This window comes from Somniosus microcephalus, chromosome 1 (genome assembly GCF_052327205.1).
Source record: "Somniosus microcephalus isolate GS21.2 chromosome 1, FLI_Smic_1.0, whole genome shotgun sequence".
NCBI lineage: Eukaryota > Metazoa > Chordata > Chondrichthyes > Squaliformes > Somniosidae > Somniosus > Somniosus microcephalus.
Window position 1 is genome coordinate 216999601 of NC_140987.1, and position 20669 is coordinate 217020269.

The 20669-nt window shown below is 40.0% G+C and overlaps 1 protein-coding gene across 7 annotated transcripts in view; it reads left to right on the plus strand.

Annotated features, from left to right (window-relative positions):
- The window catches only part of fcho2 (FCH and mu domain containing endocytic adaptor 2), a 312930-nt gene that overhangs the window by 227487 nt on the left and 64774 nt on the right, over positions 1–20669 (plus strand). For 2 of the 7 annotated variants that reach the window (XM_085990124.1, XM_085990140.1), the window contains exons 17-20: positions 4835–4891; positions 7058–7537; positions 10298–10413; positions 18773–18902. In XM_085990124.1, coding sequence (XP_085846250.1) covers positions 4835–4891; positions 7058–7537; positions 10298–10413; positions 18773–18902 — 783 coding nt within the window. The remainder of the gene's footprint in view (positions 1–4834; positions 4892–7057; positions 7538–10297; positions 10414–18772; positions 18903–20669) is intronic. The other 5 variants (XM_085990133.1, XM_085990149.1, XM_085990155.1 and 2 more) reach the window with 4 other exon arrangements.

Genomic DNA, 20669 nt, shown 5'->3' on the forward strand with positions numbered 1-20669 from the left:
GCGAGCAGTAGTGCAATTGAGATAGGGAACTGAAAACACGTGGACAGATCTAAAACAAGGCAATTTATCATTAAATTAACTCAAGATCTATCTGACTCCCTTCAGACAGTAGTGAGCTCTTTCGCAGATACTGTAGGTGGTTTTGAAAAGAGCCTTTGGGTTATTAGATTCATTCTTGGACGCTCATTGTGCTCCCAGCGCAGGTTTTCTTCGACAGCAGCACAACCTGGATATTAGGCAGCACCCCGCCCTGAGCGATGGTTACCCGTCCCAGCAGCTTGTTGAGCTCCTCGTTGTTGCGGATGGCCAGCTGCAGGTGTCTGGGGATGATGCGGGCCTAGTTGTCGTGGACCCCCTGGAATGTCTCCGGGTCCGCGTACCCCAGTTTGAGAACCATTGATTTATATTATAAGTTTAGCATCGAAGCAATTTCCACTTCACACGAACACTAAACTTGGGAGCATTTATCCAGAGTCGGGGCCTGACCTAATTCCAGAGAGAAGCAGAGTGGGACTTCCTGGAGGCAGTAGTCTTACACTACTTTGTTTTGATACTACAAGAATTATAAATCCAATGCAGTGTCAAACCTGGTTTACAAAATGCACTTTCAAAACCTACCTTAGCGCAACTTAAATGTTTAGAGAGCAAAGGTTCTCCCTTCCTTGCTTTCTAAATATTTAAATTTATAACAATTGGGAGAGAGTACTGTGCATACGTGTATCCAGGCATGCAGAAAGCTTTTTTCCACACAGGACAGTTCAAGATCCAGCCAGACAGGAGCCAGGTAAAGTGAACAGGATTCTGCACAGCTGGAACCTGAATTGCAGCTACTGGTCTCCGATTGGTAAATGCTCCCAGAATTGCTTGAGAATAATCCAGATGACTTTCCCTGTTGTTTTATTATCTTTAAATAAATGCCTTCCTATTTGAAATTGCCGAACTTCCGTGATCAGAAAATCAGATTTGAACTTTTCTTGCCACTCTGGAAATGGATGATTTGTTGCCCCTTTCATGCATTAGCCTTCCATGTAATTCTTAGTAGCATAGTAACAGTTTCAGATTAAAGACCTTTGGTTCCTCTAGCCCACCTATTCCCTTGGTGCATTTTTAAGAACCTTGAATCCCATTTGTTAACAAGAAACTGTCTGGTTTCTTGAAACCCATTAAGATTTCTTGTTACACCAACCGTGCCAGTGTATATCCTGTTAAGATGGGCACAAGCATACAAGTGTTCTGTTATTAAACCTATAAATCAGAAGGTTGTGGGTTCATACCTAATTCCTGGATTTAAGCACCTAATCTAGGCTGACATTGCAGTACTTGTGGGTGTTTTGTATTGTCAACGGTGCTATCTTTTGGATGAGATGTTAAACCAAGGCCCAGATAGCCTGATCGGGTGGTCTCCCCAATATTGCATGTTGCAGTAACACAGCTGCTCATTGGTTTGTGTGCTGAAGTGCTGTTGTCATGTTTGCAACGCAAGTAAATGGTCTTTGGTATGTGCTGGGTGAGTGTGACTCGGAGATTATTAACATTATAGGTTCATTTTAAGTTATTCTCATTGCCATGTTGGCATTTATAAAATTGTATAAAACATGTTCAGTTTCTATCTTTCACGATGTTGTTCCTAATATAGATAGTATACCTATGATTAATTATTTAGACTTGACTTGACAAAGTTCCACAGGAGAGACTTCTAATTAACTAAGATCCATGAGAAACCAGGGTAGAACGTGGCAATGAATAAGATGTTGGCTAAAAAGTACTAATGAGAGGTGTAATGTCAGACTGGAGAGAAGCAAGATATTGAGTGGAGTACCACAGGGTTTAGTGCTCGTACCTATGTCATGTTCCAATCTGCATGCCAAACCAATTGTAGCTTGTCAAGTTTGACAGTAGTGACAGAAGAATTTAGATCAGTTATAAAATTGGGCAAACAAAAGGCAGATTGAATTTAACACTAATAAATGCAAAGTATTACATATTGGGAGAAAAATGTAGAATGTAAGTATGAAACAAATGGAACAATTGGGAGACTTTGAAATTCAGGGAATCATAGTAGACAATGCAAAGAAACAGTTAAAGAGCATTGTGATATAAAACTAGTGGAGTACAAGTCTACAGACTTTATACTAAGGCTTTACAATGCATTGGTCAGACCTCACCTGGAATATGTATGTATGTTTGGTCACCATGCTACAAAAACGTTATACAAGCATTGGAGAGGGTGCAGAGAATAGCACAAGAATGATCTAAATGTATGGAGGTGTTCTGAGAAAAGTCTGTAGAGAAGAAGGTTGAGGTGGACGTCATGAGGACATCAATTGAAATAAATTAAAAGTACATTTAAAAATAATATATTAGAAAAATGGGGCCATTTTCCTCTACTGGGGAAATCAGTTCTAAATGGTTAAGAACTGGTACTAATGTCAAGAAAATTGTGATGTGCTAATGGTAATCAAATTTTGTGGATCAGCTACTTGCATAATTATTCACAGATCCATGTGCAGATTTGGGCAGGTGTAGGGAGCACACTAGTGGTGGGAGTGAAAAATATGTGTAAGTGAAGGCTAAAAGGCTGCTGCAATTTTTTTAATTCGTTCACAGGATGTGGCGTCGCTGGCAAGGCTAGCATTTATTGCCCATCCCTAATTGCCCTTGAACAACTGAGTGGCTTGCTGGGCCATTTCAGAGGGCATTTAAGAGTCAACCACATTGCTGTGGGTCTGGAGTCACATATAGGCCAGATCGGGTAAGGACGGCAGATTTCTAGGAAAGTTAGCATCCTAAAGGGATGGGCTGATTGCCTTTTCTTACCCCTGACTTTGCTTATGTTATTGTGCAAAGGGAATGCGATTAATTACATTGAAAAACTTAGAAGGAAAAGGAATGACTTGCATTTATATAGAGCCTTTCATGACCTCAGGACATCCCAAAAGTTTTACAACCAATAAAGTACTTTTGAAGTGTAGTCACTGTTGTTGGAAACACATCAGCCAATTTGTATACAGCAAGGCCTCACAAACAGCATGAAATAATGACCAGATAATTTGTTTTTAATATCGTTTGAGGGATAAATATTGTCCTGGACACCAGAGCGATCAATTAGATCAGCCATGCAGCAACTGAGTCAGATATCAACTGCTCCTCAGTTGGTTTACAAACTCCATTCAGGAGACCCCCACCAAGCTATTCCTACAGGGAGGACATTGAACTTGTTTCAGTGCATAACTGAGAACAGTTTTGCAATATCTTAAACAAAATGATTGCTAGATTGACATTTAAATATTATCTCGAGAAAGGTCAGAGGGCAATGTCAGGAAAAACATCAGGATGAGTAGATGGCGTTTATCTTCAGAAAATCATTTAAGATTGTTTTCGTGTTATTTGAGAAAATTTAATTCCAGGCTGATTTTCTTTAGCAATCAATAATCATTTCAGTTTTGCAAAGTTTTAGGAAAATAAATTTATTGCAACTTATAAATTGATAAATTATTGGTCAACTTTTGATAATCCGATCATTTCTATAGAAAGTAAGTCTAGTTTTATTTTATTGATACAAACTTGGTCAGCTGGTTACTAAGGACCCTCCTGCACGATTCTTTATCACTATGTTTACAAGTAGCGATAGTTTACAAGTGGCGATAAAACTAGGAAATTTCCAATGGGCCGGAGCTATTATAATGAACTTTTAACCGTTTCTGCAAGGGTTTCTGTAGCATGGTGAAAACGGGCCAGGAAATTTTAGCATAGTGCAGGTAAATAAAGCCATAAAAAGGGCCAATAAAATTTTAGATTTTATAAATAGGGGGCACTACAAGTGTAAAGAAGTAATGATGAATTTATACAAAACATTGGTTAGGCCACAGAGTACTCTCTGCAGTTTCAGGTGCTCTGTTGTAAAAAGGGCATCAAAGCCATAGGTCGTGTACTGTATGGATACACCAGGATGATGCCAGGAATGGGGAAATTCTAGTTATGAGCAGAAGCTTAAGATACTGTTATTAATTCCACTAGATCAGAGAAGGCTACAAGGAGATTTATAGTAATTTTTTTAATTATGATGAATTTGGATAGTGAACAGAGAAACACTACTTCCTCTGGCTGGAGATGTAGGAACTAGGGTTCATCAATTTAAAATCAACATCCTGTGTGAGGAGAAAGGATAGGAGAAATGTATTTACACTGAGTTGATGGAGTATGGAAAGCCTTGCCACAGGAAGTGGTTGAGGCAGAGACCATTGGATCTCTTAATGGAAAATTGGAGAAATGGTTGAAGCAGGAAGGTAACAAGGCTATGGGAAAAGAACAGACCAGTTGGATTAGTTTTGGATTGTTCTTTATAAAAAAAAAAAGAGCTGGCATGGACACAATGGGCTGAATGGCTGCCTCCTTTGCTGTAAACCTTATGGTTCTATGGATGATGGATTCTTGTTTGAATGTGGCAAACCTCAATCAATCTTGTATGATAAAAACAGAAAATGCTGGAAATACTCAGCAGGCCAGGCAGCATCTGTGGAGAGAGAAACAGAGTTAACATTTCACTCTCCACAGATGCTGCCTGACCTGCTGAGTATTTCCAGCATTTTCTGTTTTTATTTCAGATTTCCAGCATCCGCAGTATTTTGCTTTTCAATCAATCTTTTGTCCAGCCCACTTGTTGAGAACAGGGCAGTTCTTAATGGGAAATGGGAATAATGTTCCGTGTCCTGCACATTAAAAGTTTAAAACTTGCTTTAGTACTGGATTTTTAAAATTAACCATGCTGGCAGTATATTTAATTAATTACTTTTGCTTTCATCTTCCTTCTTGTTTTCCTTAACCTTGTTCCTAGCTTTTCCTTTCCTTCCAGTCAGTAACACTTCTGAGGTACACGCGGTGATTGCTTCAGGTAAATAAAACTCTAGTGTATTGAAAAACTGTGCTGTTGAACATGTGTTTTTGTGACCTGTTGTCCAGCAAAGTGGTTTTATGTAGGGAAATTGGAGACCGGTAACCAGGTTTTTTTAAAGGCAACAGAACTACAATACACTTCACTAAGTTGTATAGCTTTGAATTTTTTAAGTAGCGTGACAAGGCACCTTCAATAAGAAGTGCCTGAGTAATCTCAAATTAAGTTTTCCAAATTAACTATACTTTGAGACTACTTAAAAGCTGCTGCTTTAATATTAAAGATGATAATAATTGTGAAGTAATACCACCTTGCTGATTGGCATGCATAATGCTTGGATGCTGTGTGCTAGTTTTGTCTAGGGAAATATAGCCTATTTCTGATATTTTTGAAATGCCTATTTAGTTTTACCTACTTCATATATACTTGACATGAAAACTTGTATCATGATGCTTCATGAATTCCAGGGCTGTGCAATACATTTACATAAAATAGGTATGGCATTTTGTTAGGCAATCTTGACAAGAATAGTTGACACTTCACACCTCTGCATTCTTTCATCTAAATTGTTAATTGAAGAACACACACAATAGTATATTCTTCCAATTTCATCAGCCTTACTATTAATACTTTATCTGCAGTAGACTCTTGTTATAAACCTATTAATTAACATAGAGCTGTACAACATATACCTGGGGATAAACAGCAAGGTATTTGTACATCTGTCCAATTTTATGTAGTAATTTAGTTTTTTTTATTCTGTTAAATGTTTTACTTTTGTGTTCCCATGAATTTGCAGCTTGGTCTTCTGCAGCTCCCAGTTATTTTGCAATCACCTAGTTCTCTCATTCTCCATTTATGATCTGTTGATCTGGTCAAGTCACAGCATAGAGACATGCACACACTGCTATTTCTGATGTGACCCTGATTTCATTTCCATTGTGCAAATAGTTTGCATATATTTTAAAAACCTTACTCTTTGTTTTACTCGTTTAAAAATAACTGAAAATCTGCCAAAATACCAACAATGTTATTTTGTATGTATTACCATCCTTGTTTTTAAGCTAAATCTTTGCTTATTATGCAAGTTATTTCTAATTATTACTCTCACATATCAACAAAGGGACCTTAGTTTAAATCCTGTCAGACTTTATTTAAAAACACAAACTTTTAGCATCAGGGGAAATACTTCAGATTTCTTCACCAGCCCATTTTCAGTTTTAGGTGAAATGATTCTTAAATTTACATCTTGAATTATCATCTTTGGAGGACAGCACTCTAAATTTAAAATGAATCCACTCTGCAGCATTTTGGAGGGAAACTAAAGGCTGATCGATGCAAGTAGGAAGAATGCTGCGGAACCTGTTGGAGGAGCAGTCAAAAGCACAACACTTGAATACTCTTTACTTAGCCCCACATTCACTGAACTGTTAATAGTATTTTTATAGTGTGCAACAGGTACTTGATCATAATTTTTACTTGATTTTCTAGCACAGGTTGGAAATTCAAATAAACAATTGAAGAGCGAAAAATGGTGCACTAGTACTACATCTTTGGCTGTAGTAAGGTTCTACTACATTATGAGAGCAATTAACTAAGCTGACACTTTAATCTATCTCAATTAAGCAAGTTCAAAGTGGCCTGACAGTGTAATATTGGAATATTAGAAGTATAATGACAAATGCCAAGGACAGCCCTGGTTTTCATTTTTGTTTTAATTTGTTGACCTTCACTGTATTAATGCATTCTTCAGTTACTCCACCATTTCTTGGGGTTTGTTGTGATTAGTATTTTGAAGCTTTTTCTGTGTGATTTTTCTGCTAGCTAACTGCCAAAGGTGTGAAATATTAGTTTAATACCATGATATTTCTTTAAATTGGATAACTGACATTAATAAATTGATCTCTAAACCTATACCCAGCTTGTTGATGTGCTATGACTGTTTTATTTTTTAAGTTTAAATAGTTGCACAAGTTTAAAAAAAATATACCACCTACAGCCCTCTATAAATTGTTTAATCCTGAAGTTTGTTGGACACTCCCTATAACCAGCTTTTAGATTGCTTAGTCATGAAGGTTATAAAAGCACCTCTTACAGTTAAGTTAATATTACACACCTTTTTAATGCATATATTTTCCAAGCTTTCAATTTTTCCTTTTCCTTCAGCTGAATTAACATGGCATGAAGGGAGCTCAACTTTCTCAAGTCCTATTTCACCATGGGGTGTAGAATATGAGTCCTCAGTGAAGCACCAGCCAAGCTGTGAGTCTAAGAGTCCTAGTCCTGGCTCAGGTTTTAGTGTAGCAGCAATTTTAGAGACCTTAAATGGGCCTTCTCTCATTCCTACTTCACGGACTCAGTGGATTTCATTTAATGATGAACTAAATCCAAGCAAACCTTTAAACTCAGAGTTGAAGGAACCAACACAAACTAAAACTCCACCAAACTCCAATCCTCCTGTGGCCTCTTTTCAGTTGTCGTCTTCCAGCAGCACTTTTGATGACCAAAGTGACCTTCAGAGTGATTTTACAGGCAACAAGAAATTACCTATTGAAGAGAATGATACTGGATCAGAAAGTTTTCCTTTCTCTGCAGCTCAGCCAGTGGATGTTAGTTTAACACCCATGGTTACTCGTTTAAATAATGGTATGGCAAGCATGATTTGTACAACAGTGTGTGCTTAATATTTTGAGCTGTGAACATGTCTTTCATTAACAATATGTCCTGTATTTTCAAATGAAATAGTTTGGATAAATTTCTCTTAACCAACAAGAAAAATTTCTCTAGGTGACCAAATTGTGTATCCGTGTACTCTCCTCATATGTGATTACACTGACTATGCCAAGCTACTTCTATGTAATATGTAAATTTTCTAACTTTGAAGCTGAACTAGTAAGGATAACATTCTATCTGTGACAACCAGTTAGTGTGATTTGCAAATAATCTAGCACCTTCAACCCTTGTCATTGTTATTTGGTCAGAAAATATGTCATGGTGTACATGTATTGTCTTACACTGACCATGAATTATTGGGGAATTAGTTCATAAGGACCAATAGTTTAAAACTTGGAAGTTGAAAATCACGTTATGTTCATGTGCCATTAAAATGTTGGAAGAAATGTAAGATAGTAGAGGTAGTGGTGGTACAATAGATTAACATCTCGCTTTGCTTTCAGAATTAAGATTTAAATCCAGACAGAGAGATGGAATGTGGATCTTTCTAAATCATTTGTAAGGGTCATCAGCAAAATGCATTTTGGTGGTCTCAATAACTAATTTTTCAAGAGAAAAAAAATTACTCTGACATCCAATTTTCCCTGCCTGTACAATTTACGTCAGGCCAGGGTGTCTGCTGTTGAAAGTGGACCTGTGATGCTGGTACTGCAGAACATGCCCGTCCAAGATTCGGGGTAAAGTATACTATTGCAAGCTAGTGGGAAATTTGGACTGTCTAACCTGTTTTATACCTGACCTAAAAGGGCTTGATTTGATTAGATATTAGAATCTGTACTTCGCACATGAATTTTAAAAAGAAATAAATGCTACAGCATGGAGGCACAGTGAGCTGGAATTTGTTGTGCCATGTTTCATGTGAAGAGCACTCAACCTGATTAAGTGATCAGAAGCTAGGCATAGTTGCCATATCTGGCTACAGTCCCTGCACAAAAGTGAAGCACTTTGAGATGTTTTGGTATGATAAGATTGTATATAAATGCAACTATCTATCCATTTCTTGAAAAGGAGAGGGCATCAATGTTGCACTCTTTCATACCTTCCAATGGCTGGTTCAGAAATGCAGTTGGCCGAGGCCTAAGATCAGGCTGCCTGTGCAATTTGTTGTTTAGGTAATGATGTTTGGTATAGTGAGGGGGATAGACTTGTGTTAAATGGGGAGAAACAAATGTTAAAATTGTAGTGACTGATAACTGCATTTTCTGATTAAGATTATTTTTTTTTAAAGTAGTTAGATTTTCTTTTAAACTCCACTTTCTTGCTCCTAGGCATATGCTGCTTTGAAACCAACAGCTACAAGTTGCACAGTAATAGCCCATTGTTCACACACATTTTTTCATCCTTCCCACAGTGGCTAGGCTAAGATTTGGAACTTTGATGGATTTGGCAACTCTGCTCTGACCACTCTGATGGAGTGTGGGCTTCAAGCCAGCTACAGCACCCATTATTAAAGTTTATTAAAATCTACTTACCAAGATGGTACTTAAAAATCCTGCTTGAGATTGTTTCAATTATTTTGTGGACATTTGGAGAAACCATTACTTTGTTTGCAACTGACATTGATCTCTATTATGTGATGCTAGTTTCTGCCTCTGTGATTAGGAGAAACCAACAAAGCAAGCTAAATGACAGAGCAGTTGTGGAGTTCAGATCCTTTCATACAAGCATTGGGTGATGGTGGAGAGAGATGTTATGAAAAACTTCCAACTTACCAAGTCTTTTCCAATATACAGATTGAAATTACTCTCGTAATATAAACAGCATAAAACTGATTTGCAACAATTGTTGCCTAGATACAAAACTAGAAAATGTAGTTGTATGATGCTAAGTTAAATCAAAGTATTCAGGATAAATTGTTTGAATATAGTTCACAAGATGTGGGGAATTATTTTGTTTAGAAATGTTATATGCGGCAAAATAAGATGAGTTACGGTGATAATTCTGTAACTTCAGGTGTGAGTCATGGACGGTCTATTTGCAAGTGCATAGTTTTTGTTACTATTTTGTACTATATAGATTCAAGTTAATTGGGATTAACTATGAATTTCAGAGACTAACTTTGAATTTTCAGTGACATGTATGGTATGGACAGTTCTCATTACTTCCTGAATGTAAGAGTGTTCTGATTTTTTTTTTAAGATTTAAAAGCCAAACTAGATTTAAGCTTAAATATATTGTGACATGCATTATGCAGCATTCTTCACAATCCTGTTCACTACAGGAAACTTTGTGCTATCCGGCACCCACGGGACCGAGCTGCTGCCGTTGCCTCAAAACTGCCATACTCTCCAGAGTTAATGTTGAGAGATACGGAGATTCTTATCTCCGTATTTGACAACAAACACTGTTGCTTAGCAACAGCTTCTAAACACTCGGGTGTGGCCCTAAAGCTCTGTAGCTGAAGCTGTTGCTATAGCTACAGACCTTGCACAGCTTGACTGTTCAAACAAAGCAAAAAAAAACCCAAAAGAATAAAAAACGGCTGCTGATTTTTGCCGGTGGCTCCAGATTGCCGGATAGCTCACCTCCGGATAGCACAAAGTTTCCTGTATATGAAAGCATCCTTCAAAAATGGTATAAACAAAATATGGAAAATGTGAACTTTAGTCATTTTGCCAACTGGTATTTCTCACAATTTTATTTTTTGCTTCTCTCAACCTCCACCCATAACAGTATCGCCCCCAGCAAGACCCACCACCCCTCTTAATACAGGTATGATTGTGCCACCACCACGTCCTGCTTCCAGACCAAAGCTTTCGGCGGGAAAACTGGGTGGAATTAATGAAATAGTAAGGTCCTTTTTTTAATACTACAAATCATTCTAGCATAAAATTTTATTGCTGATATTCTTGTATAAAGTATTTTTTATATGGAATGAATCAAAATAATGTTTACAAGTTACTGCAGATTACTTTCTATTAACTCTCGAGTACTGACACAGATACCAGACTATAAGAGCTGGATTTTGCCGGCGCTCAGAGGGCGGGTTTGGAGGTGGGTCAAAGGGTAAAATCATTTTGATTGACAGCGGGTTGCGATTCCGCCGTCAACCCACCTCCAAACAATTTTCCCAAGTGTCGGGTCCCCGATTTGCGCATGACCTGACACCTAGCGGCGGTGGGAAGAGGATTAAAGCCAATTACCTGCCTGTTAACAGGTAGTTTATAGTAGTTGACAGACTATTTTTTAATTTTGCCGCTTCTGCCTCGGGTTTCCTGATGTCCGGACACCACGCCAGGTAAGTGTGGCATGTTGTGAATCTGCTGTAATGTTCCTGGATTGATGACAGCTGCAGAAGTGGTGTGAAGGATCCAATGGTGCACTGGTGAGTCTGAGGTAAGAAAATGTTGGGAAATTCATTTTTAATGCATTACACATTTCTTTAGGCAACAAGTTTTGAAATCCATGTCCAGTGCCACCTCATTGGGAGAACCTCTCTCACCAGTGACAGATCGCTTCTGTCACCTCAGCTGCAGCTTCCATCTATTCCAGCCTATGGAGGGAGTCACTGGAGAGCCTGGGTGCAAGAGCTCACCTTTTGTACAGTGATTGTCAGTGTTTGCAGCACCTCAGTGCTGTAAAACACTGGGAAATCAGCTGTCAAAAAAAGATTGTGCGTGGTCCCTTTAAGAAAACTGGCAGATGACGCGTCATCAAATGACGTCATCTGACTGGCTTCCTCTTGATTGGCCTTGTTAAGCCTGTCCTGCAGGCTTGCCGGCCAATTAACGTAAAATCACGTCTGTGGGCCAGATGCAGTTGGGGGCGGGACTGGAAGCCGGAAACCACCTGACCCGCACCCAACCCGCCTCAGTTTCTGTCCTGTTACATTTTGCAAATATTTGTAAAGAGGTTCTATACATTTTTATTTCTTCCTCACTCAACCTTCGCATGCAGTTGAATGGAAGAATAACAACAGGCCGACAGACAGTTGTAAAGGTGGTATAGCAAGAGCACAAAGACAAAGGGGGTGATTTTGCCAATGGGGGCGCGTTGGAGGTGGGACTGCTGCTTTGTTGGGTCGTTGTCCCGCTTCCATCGACTTCTGGCCAACCCACGCTATTTTCCCTTGATTGATCTTGTTAAGCCTGCCCAGCGGGCTTAGCAGGCCAATTAAATGGAAGCCGGTTACAGAGAATGTCAGCGTATGACGTTTCATCTGTCAAGCATTTTTGACGGATGAATTGTCATCGTTTTACAGCCCTGTGAAGCTGTCAAACACTGACATTCTATGTTGTTTGATGAGTTCTTGTATTCAAGACTCATCAAACCTCTTTCTTTAGCAGAAATTAGATGGTTGTTGCATCGGAGAATGCAGCAGCCATCTATCATCTCTGCCGGTCAGACGCGAGACTCTCTGCATCCCCAACTGTTGAAGCCTGTAGGAAGAAACAAAGGTAAGTAAACATTTTCTATCACTTTTCACTCACGTCACATACTTACCTCTCCACACTTGAACCCATCACTCACCTCCACAGTGAACTTTTGCACCCCTCCGACCCCCGCAGACCCACTGCTCGCCTCAGTGACCCTGGTGGGGTTTCCCGATGTCGGGAAGCCCGGACCTCTGTTGGAAAAATGGGGTAATCCTCTTAACTGCCTGTTAACTACCTGTTAACAGGCAGTTAAGTGGCTGTAATCCCCTTCCCGCCTCCAGGAGACGGGACCCGGCGCAGGTCGGCTACCCGCCTCCTGGGAAGATGGCACGGGGGCGGGATGGGCACCCGCCCCCAGATTCTGCCATTTTCCCGGCAGTCCCGCCTCCATACCCGCCTCCCCAAGGCTGGCAAGATCACGCCATAAGTCTTAGGGGGTTATTTTGGTGAAAGGGTGCTGTGCTAATAAGACATGCCTGTTTTGAAGTCTGCTTTTAGCACGCAATTTTGGTCCTAATTGTTGATTACCATAATTTAAACTTGCCTGGAGGTTCTAAAGCAGATACCTGCAGGTTTAGCACTCACAAATATGATTAGATGTAATTTTCCTGGAGCAGTGTATGGGCTACATGCACCCACTTCCACTGAAGGTGTGGAGTGGGCTGGCTGACACAGCAGCAAGTTTCAGGATGGCTCAGGGCACTCAGGTTGTCCGACGCGGCACTGGAGGTCCTGGTGGAGGAGGTCCAGAGGAGGCGGGATGTCCTGTACGGGGCGGGGTGTAGTGAGGCGTCCACCTCGCCCTCCTGTTCCCCTCTCCTGCAGCAGGTAGTGCTGCTCTGTCTAACCTCATGTCCTCCTCCCATTCCTCCTGCAGACCAAGGGGTCCCCTAGCAGGATGCCCATGACCAAGCACTCCCTTACTCCTATAAGGTGTCCAATAAGGTAGAGTAGCAGAGCACTCACTCTTTTTAGGTGAAGTTCTCAGTGAATTTCCAGAATAAATGTTGATCGAGTGTTGGTGAAGTCATGACAAAGTGTCCCAGAAAGTTTCCTGACATGTTTCAAAAGTCCTCTTCAAACCTTATGCAGCAATTGAACAGTAAAAGGTGATACCTTTAAGTAGCACTCGAAATCCTCAGCAACAACTTGTTTACCCCAATCAGATGGCTGCTGTTAGAAGAGGGCGTTAATGCTGTGTAGCCTCATTGATGAGCGTTAGCAGGCAATTTAAGTGGCAATCAGCCCCTTAACGATCCTCTGGGCGGCTGATCCTAGTGCAAGCTGCAACTCTTTTACCAAATATGAGCTAAAATGGCGTTTCAGCTCAAGACCCCATCTTGGCCACCTTGGAGGCTCTTTAGCGCCTGAAGGAGCCGTCAACAGTCACCCCCCCCCCCCCCCAAAGATATTATCACTGATCATCCAAATTTGATGGGATGGAGAAAAGCAGTGGGACACTGTTTTAAGAATTTGGTGCCATATTGATCATGTATCCTCCCCGCCACACCCCCCCCCTCCCCCACTCCTGTTATAAACAGGGCATTTTTTTTTTTTTTTTTTTTTATATAAAGAAGTGTAGCTTATTTTTAAAAATCTTTTGTTGGTAGCATTTCGTTCTATTAGCACAGTAGAAAAAATTAATCTTCATAATCCTATTTTTCTTTTACATGTATGAGTTAATCAATTTTGTTTGCAAGTTCTGTAAAAGGAAAACATAGATTATACATATATTCAGAATTTAATTGAGGAAAGCACATTTTGAATTAACGGTGTAGCTACTTCCCCTGGAGGGTTCCTGTGACTATAAATAATCTAAAGGTATCCAGGAGCACGAATACTGAAAAGGAATTAAAGATTGATAAATCTAAAGTTGTCTGAGAGCCCCCATCAGGAGCTAACAGTATCAGAACATGAAAGCAAAACTTGTGGAAAAACAGTTAAATACTTCATTGTAAGAGAGCTCCACCCTGTAAAGCTGCAGGAATGGTGTGTAGGTACAGCGCTCAGGTAAACAAAAGAGAATATGAACAAACTTAAATTTTTTCCCTAAAATGCACCAGAAGCAGTGATAAATTTTAACAGGACAGAAGGCGAACAAAATTGATAATAGGGGAGAGGAGCTAATCTGTAAGAGAGCACCTGTATGCAACAGCTGATGAAGGGGTCCACCGAGGCAAATCAGTATTAAAAATGATACCTTCTAGAAGCAGAAATCAAAAAGGACATCCGAGAGAATACAGTAAAACTAAGAGGGCAAATGGGAGAAACAAGACTAAAAGGGGAGCTTCCGATGGAAGTAAAATTAAGATGGAGACTGAGGTGTCTGCTGTTCAAAAAAGGAAAACCAGATATTGAGAGGACGATGTGTTGTGATAGCTGCCTGTTCATCAATAAATGTAACGAAATGGATATGGCCTTACAAAGCAAGCAAAAGTGAGGGAACTTTTGAGGGAGAGTGGATACTATTAGACTTGGTAAGTGAGGAATCACAGGTCAATGAAATAGTCAGGCAAACTTTAGACCTTGAAAGTGGGCCATCAGGGGCTGGTGACGAGTATGACCTGGGAGAGGGTTGTGATAATATGGTGACTAATGAAGCGGGAAACCAAGGAATTGGGATATTGGACGTATTAAATTTGGAACAAGAAGCAAGAATGGTAACAAAGTGTGCAAAGATAGCTAATAGATTACAGGCACTGTCCAACACCACAGAAGGTATGAAGGGCCTGGAAGAAAAGGCAGCTGTACACAACTTGGATATTGATGTAGATTGCAGAGAAACTGCCATTGTAAGGGATTCTTTACTCTGGAAAATAGATAATCATGTGCATGAGAAAGATAAGACACACAGGATGGCAAGCTCGCTACCTAGAGCTAGGGTAGTGCATATGCAGGAAAAGTTAGTTGGGGTGCTGAAGGGGTCAGGACCAGGCCCTGTGGTGGTAGTCTACATGGGAGGTTAACAAGATAGGAAAAAATAATATAAGGGCCTTATTAGGCACATAAACGAGGATTGCCTCATCTGGTGTACCCTTCCAGTGTTTGGTTAGAATTCACCAATAAAGTTAAAGATGTAACTGTATGGCTGACAACCTTGTATCAAAATAATGTTACCATCATTAGTAATGCTACTTTCATAAACAATGGGAACATTTTCAGAATAAAAAGGGTATGGGGAGACATGCTGCACCTAAATGAAAACAGAGACTTTTAAGGGACATTGAAGCAGCAATTGAAAATCATTTAAACTAGATTGTGTGTTGGGTTAGGGAGATAACTGGCTCCTAGAAGTGTATAAATCTAGGATAGAAGGTAATCAGTGGGCGAATATGGTCATAGTAACTCAGAGACGCATGCATGTGCCAGAGCTCAGGAGGAAGCAGATATTGGAGGACAGGAAAGAAGGCAAATCTACATTAAGATGCTTGTATATGAAAACTAGATGCATTGGAAGTAAAATGGTGGAAGTGAAGGCTATTGTGACAGTAGGGAACTACAATGTGGGAATATCAGAAACCTAGCTAAATCCAGAGGATGGAAATTAATTTAACATTCAACAGTATAGACTGTTGAGAAAAGGAGGTGTAGCCATACATGTCAGGGACAATTGGGAGGTAAATAAAGTTGATCCTGTGGGAGGAAGTAAGCTACAGAAAGACCAGGGGCAGGATTTTCATTGGGCCTTGGAGGTGGGATTGGAGGCGTGTGGGGGGTTAAAATCCCGAAATCGGGGGTCCCGACCCCATCCCACCCCCAACCCGCCTCCATGCCAGTTTCAAAGGAGGCGGGTACCTGCCCCGCACTGGGACCCGCCTCCCCGAGGCAGGAAGGGGATTAGTGCCATTTAACTGCCTGTTAGGCAGTTTTTAGCCTAATCCCTATTTTTAATGTTGAAGTGTGGGATTCCTGACGGCTCCAAACCACGCCAAGTTAGAGGAGGCGGACCGTCGCGATGAAGGGCTTGGAGGGGTCGAGATGTCCGAGTGATGGTGCATGAGTGCAAAGGTAAGTGTGTAAAATTTTTAAAGAAGTTTTACATACCTTTACTTACCTTTACAACCTTCCTTCCTTCAGGTCTCAGGAGTCCCTCATCTCACTGGCACAGAAAGCAGAATGGCTGCGAGCTGTCAAAAATTGCAGCATTCAGCTTTCTGTTCCGGGGAGATCTCTAAATCATCCTGAGAGGAAGGAATTAACTTAGAATACAGATTGTCAGTGTTTGACAGCTTCAAACAGCTGTGAAACACTGATATTTCATCTGTCAAAATGTCTTGACAGATGAAATATCAATCTGTGACGTCACCTGTTGCCGGGTGGCCCCAAGTCAATCAAGTCAAAATCGCATGGGTTGGCTAGAACTCGATGGAGGCGGGACTACAACCCTGAAAGTTGTAGTTCTGCCTCCTACCCGACGACTCAATGAAAATCCAGCCCCAAGAGTCGGTTTATAACTTTAAAAGGGCTAAATTCAATGGAATTATGGAAGAATTAGAACATTAGAGAATAATGCTGGACGTGCAAGACAAATACATATCTAAGATTTGCAAGTGCAGACTAAACAAGTGTGCCCCTAACTGGATTCACAGAAAAATTAAAAGTGAAGTAAAGAGGAAAGATAACCTCCACAAATCTTGTAAAGGAAGAGGGAATGGGGTTCACGGGGATGAATATAGGATCATGCAGAATCATGTTAAAAAATTGATCAAATGGGATAAAGGAGACCTAGAAACAAGCATAGCTGCAGAGGGAAACTAACTAAAATTCCTTTCAGTACTACAATAGTAAGAGGGCTGTTAGAGAGAAGAGGTGAGAACATAAAAATATGCAAATCGGCTTCAAAGCATGGATGAGCACAAGATGGGAAATATCCTGAATGATTACTTTCTCAAAGTACTCACAAGGAAAGACATGAACAACATGCTCTCTCCAAAAAGGAGTACCAAAAAAATTGCATGAAGGATAGAAAACAACAGGTACTGATTAGAAGAGTAGTGTCAGAGTGGTGGGAAAGCACTGAGCGCAGTGCCCCAGTGATCAGGGACCGCTAATGTTTCTAATTTACATCAATCGTTTAAATTCAGAAAATGGACGCTGAGCCAAAGAAGGAGATATTAGGTGGGATGACTAAAACCTCGGACAAAGAGGTAGGTTTTAAGGTGGTTGTTAAAGGAGGAGAGGGTGGTGGGAGATTTAGTGAGGAAATTCGAGAATTTGGCTCGACGACTGAAGTTACAGCCACCAATGGTGGGATGAAGGGAGTGAGTGCACACAAAAGCCCAGAGCTAGGGGAACACAGAACGCAGGGTTGTAGGGCTGGAGGAGATTACATTGCTAGGGAAGTGTAATGCCATGAAGATAGTTACACACATGAATGGGAATTTTAAATTTGAGCCTTTGGAAAAAGCACGCACAGGGATGATGGGTCAGTGGGACTTGGTGTTGGCTAGGATACGGACAACAGAGTTTTGGATGAGCTAAAGATAATAGAGGGTAGGAGGCCAGCCAGGAGATCATTGGAATAGTTGAGTCTGGAAGTTACAAAGACATGGATGAGGGTTTCAGCAGCAGATGATTGTGAGGCAGGGGTAAAGGTGGGCGATGTTACCGAAGTGGAAATAGCTGGTCTTTCTGATGGAAAGGATATGGGGTTTGGGCTGCAAAGTCTAGTTCTGTCTGAGACGATGGCTGAGGAGTGGGATGGAATCAGTGGCGATGGTACGGAGTTTGTGACGGAGGGTGAAAATGATAGCTTAGGCCTTTCTATTTTTAACTGGAGGAAATTGCAGCTTGTGCAAGACTGGATGTCAGACAAGCAGTCTGACAACACAGGCAGTGCAGGGGGCAAGAGAGTTGGTGGAGAGGTACGTTCTCTGTACGTTGGGAATGGTGCATCTTCTGTAGGTCATTTCTCATTCCTCCTTAAGTAATAGAAATGTGTTTTAAAATCTTGATTTTTTTAAACTACTTTTGAATTATACTGTAATGTTATAATGGCATAAGAAAATGAATTAATGGATTACCCCCACTGCAAATAACCTGCTGGTATTCACTGACTTGGTTCCCACCTGATGATCAGCCACTTTGGTGATGGTCTGGAAGGCTGTCAACACCTGTGAAACCATAGACTAAAGTGATTAAGCAGCTTCAGCAAAGGAAAGAAAATAGTTTGCGGGGGGTGGGGGCTGGAAGAGGAGAGAGAATAATAATAATCACTCAGCACATTAAGGTCATCAGTATTTAGTTACATGTTCTGACCTGTATCATCTGATTTCATCTCCCATCTTGGAGCCAATCCCCTGTACTGCCTGTTGAAATGAGTTTCTACTGATTACAGTTACTGTGGCAGGTGTTCGTTGCCATCTGTTCTATAAATTATATCTCTTCAATCTAAAGGAAAACTCAAGGCATGTATCTTGACATAATCTTCGATCTATCTTTAAAATGTGCAAATAAATTTAGGTTCAACAATATAATATATTTTTTACTCTAATTTAAATTTCAAATTGCCCTTTATTGCACTATATGAAATTAAGAAAATTAAATTCTTGTGATTTTAGTTTTTCATTACATTTTTAAGTTAGCTGGTTTTCTTTAATGGTCTGTTGTCGTCTTTATACACAATTACTCAGTTTAGTTTAAAAATATATTACAACTTTGCCATCTGGTGTCTAAGTTAGAGTTGGTAACCTTATTAATGTACTGTACAATGATTTCTATTTAGCTACAAACTTCTATATGAGCAAACTGTGTTGATGTTTTTATTTTTCAGTCCCGATCATTCAGTCCTACATTAGCGTCATCTACCAGTCCACCTCCTGTAGCCCCACTGGCACGTGCAGAAAGTACATCCTCAATTGGGTCCTCAGCTTCTTTAAGTACAGCAACAACGCCAACCATTGGTAGGTACATATTAGAAGTTGGGATTAAATTCTTTTAGCTGTCAGTGTAATATAACTCGACAAACAAATTGGCCTAATGCATTGATTCTTGTCTGTCTTGCTGTAAACATTAGCAGCAATTGACATTACAATTTCTGTTAGGAGTGATGTGTTTAAAAATAATAATGACATAAAAATATGACCTTAAATACAGTCTTGAATAGCTTTGCACAATTAGCTTGGTAACTGTTCATTTTATGGATCTATTCATAGCCATCAAAACTAGTATATTGTTTGCATTAAAGAAAAGCTGCCTACAAATCACTTTTCAGTCCCAATAAACCAGTTGGATTCTTGAAAGTTAATAACAAAATTTGATTTTAAACTACATTGAATAATATGAGTCTGCATGGCTAAAAAGATACAGTATTCACTAAACAAACAGCTGGCTAGACGCCAAAACATTGCCCCTGAGAAAATATTATTATTAAAATATAGAAGAATAATCATGGGGGATTTCAACTACCCCGATATTAATTGGAGAGAAGAGGTCGGTAAAGGAGGAATAAGGGAATGGAATTCCTACAGTGTGTACAGGACTCCTTTCTAACCCAATATGTAAAAAGCCCAACAAGGGAGGATTCGCTATTGGATCTAGTAATGGGGAATGAATCAGAGCAGATAAGCGAAGTAAAAGTAGGGGAACATCTAGGCAATAGTGACCATAATATAACATGCTTTAAGATAATAATTGAGAAGGACATAAGTATGATGAAGACCAGGGTAATAGATTGGAGAAAAGCTGATTTTGAGGGACTGAGAATAGAACTTAGGAAAATAAAATGGACAACAATATTGGTAAACAATGACGTAGAACAGCAATGGGAAACATTTAAAACGGTGTTCAACAGAGTCCAGGAAAAAAATATTCCCCTTAAAAAAAACCTAAACACTAATGAGACACCATGGATGAATAAAGCCATAAGGGAAAAATTGAGGGTAAGGAAAGAGGCATACATTAAGTACATGGACAGCACGATGAGGGGAGAATACGAAGAGATTAGGCGAGAAGTCAAAAAAACAATTCGGTAGGAAAAGAGTAACTATGAAATTAAATTATCAAGGAACATAAAACAAAAGTAAAATATTTTACAGGCACATAAATAAAAAAAAGGAAGGTCGGGATGGGAATAGGGCCATTAAGGGATGGACAGGATCATACCATAGGCAACGATGGAGAGATAGCAGAAATATTAAATAATTACTTTGCTTCAGTATTTACCAGGGAGATGGAACAGGTGGATGATGAGATTAGTAATGAGATAAGTGCATTTAAAATAAAAAGAGGAGATATATTAAATAAAAATAAGAAATAGGAGCAGGAGTAGGCCATTCGGCCCCTCAAGCCTGCTCCGCCATTCAATAAGATCATGGCTGACCTGATCTTGGCCTCAACTCCACTTTCCTGCTATTTCCCCATAATCCTTGACTCCCCTGTAGCTCAAATATCTGTCTATTTCTGCCTTGAATATATTCACTGACTCAGCCTCCACAGCTCTCTGGGGTAGAGAATTCTAAAGATTCATGGCCCTCTGAGAGAAGAAATTCCTCCTCATCTCTGTCTTAAATGGGCGACTCCTTATCCTGAAACTATGCCCCCTAGTTCTAGATTCCCCCACGAGGGGAAACATCCTCTCAGCATCTACCCTGTCAAGCCCCCTCAGAAACTTATATGTTTCAATAAGATCACCTCACATTCTTCTAAACTGAGTATAGGCTCAACCTTTC